The sequence below is a fragment of the Teleopsis dalmanni genome, chromosome 1 (genome assembly GCF_002237135.1).
Source record: "Teleopsis dalmanni isolate 2A chromosome 1, ASM223713v2, whole genome shotgun sequence".
Lineage (NCBI taxonomy): Eukaryota > Metazoa > Arthropoda > Insecta > Diptera > Diopsidae > Teleopsis > Teleopsis dalmanni.
Genome location: NC_051846.1, coordinates 71,241,006 through 71,242,103, shown reverse-complemented (window position 1 = coordinate 71,242,103; position 1,098 = coordinate 71,241,006). Strand labels below are relative to the sequence as shown.

Here is a 1,098-nt window from a genome sequence, read left to right as displayed (position 1 = left end):
CCTATTTCTTCATATTAGGCATGTTTAGGCGGTTCTGCGATGCTCTCTTATGATAATCATCATTTGGTTGCGGGCATTGAACATTCTGATTCATTCTCTTGGAATCCACATAAGTCTTTAGGCGCTCCATTGCAATGTTCATTATTCGTAACTCGAGAGCGTGACTTACTTTCACATTGCAATTCTCTCGAAGTGAACTATCTCTTCCAGCAGGATAAATTTTATGACGTTTCATATGATACAGGAAACAAAAGTGTACAATGCGGTCGTAAAGTTGATGCATTCAAATTTTGGTTAATGCTGAAAGCACGTGGCTATGGAGGGTACGGCCAATTGGTGGATCATGCAATATATATGGCAAAAATGTTTACACAAAAAATTAAACAACGTGGTTCAGAAAGTTTTCGTTTAGTATTAGACGAGTTTCAGTATATGAATGTTTGTTTTTGGTACATACCGAAAGCTTTACGTGGGTGCAATGAAAATACTATGGAGTGGAAAGAATGTCTATATACAGTAATTAAATTAATTTCTGAATGTAAATGGAATGTAATTTTTTGTTTCGCTTTTTCAGGTTGCACCAAAAATTAAGGAACGTATGATTAGGCAAGGTACTCTTATGGTAGGTTACTCACCCTTAGCATATCGTGATATTGGAAATTTCTTTCGCATGGTTTTCACTAGTTTTCCTATATTGGATGAAAAAGAGCTTGATTTTATTTTAGATGAAATTGAAAGACTGGGTGAGGAGTGTGAATATTAATATTTAAATATATACAAAATATTTTTACTTTAATTTTTATAAGTTAAGCAAATTTAAGTTTACATTACAAATTGTGAAGTGAAAATCTACTTATTCATATATTATTAAATAAATAAATTAACTATAATAATTATTTTAATGAGTATATTAATATGTACAAAGATTTCAAAGAAAAATACTTTAAGCTTATAAAAAAAGAGTAAAACTAAAACTAATATTAAAACTAATAATTACTGTTCTAAACAAAGAGTCTATTATATAAAAGAAATTTTAGACCCAACATTTCAATATTTACTGAGATGTTAAGTGTTAAAAAAAACTCTTTCAAGAAAAAA

General features: G+C 29.6%; 1 protein-coding gene across 1 annotated transcript in view; it reads left to right on the top strand.

Moving 5' to 3' along the window:
• LOC119684734 (glutamate decarboxylase 1-like) overlaps nucleotides 1-807 on the top strand; it is a 1,711-nt gene extending 904 nt beyond the window's left edge. The window contains exons 2-3 of the mRNA XM_038098844.1: nucleotides 19-516; nucleotides 575-807. Of these exons, the coding sequence (XP_037954772.1) occupies nucleotides 19-516; nucleotides 575-763 (687 nt within the window). The 3' untranslated portion in view covers nucleotides 764-807. The remainder of the gene's footprint in view (nucleotides 1-18; nucleotides 517-574) is intronic.
• Nucleotides 808-1,098: the final 291 nt, after the last annotated feature.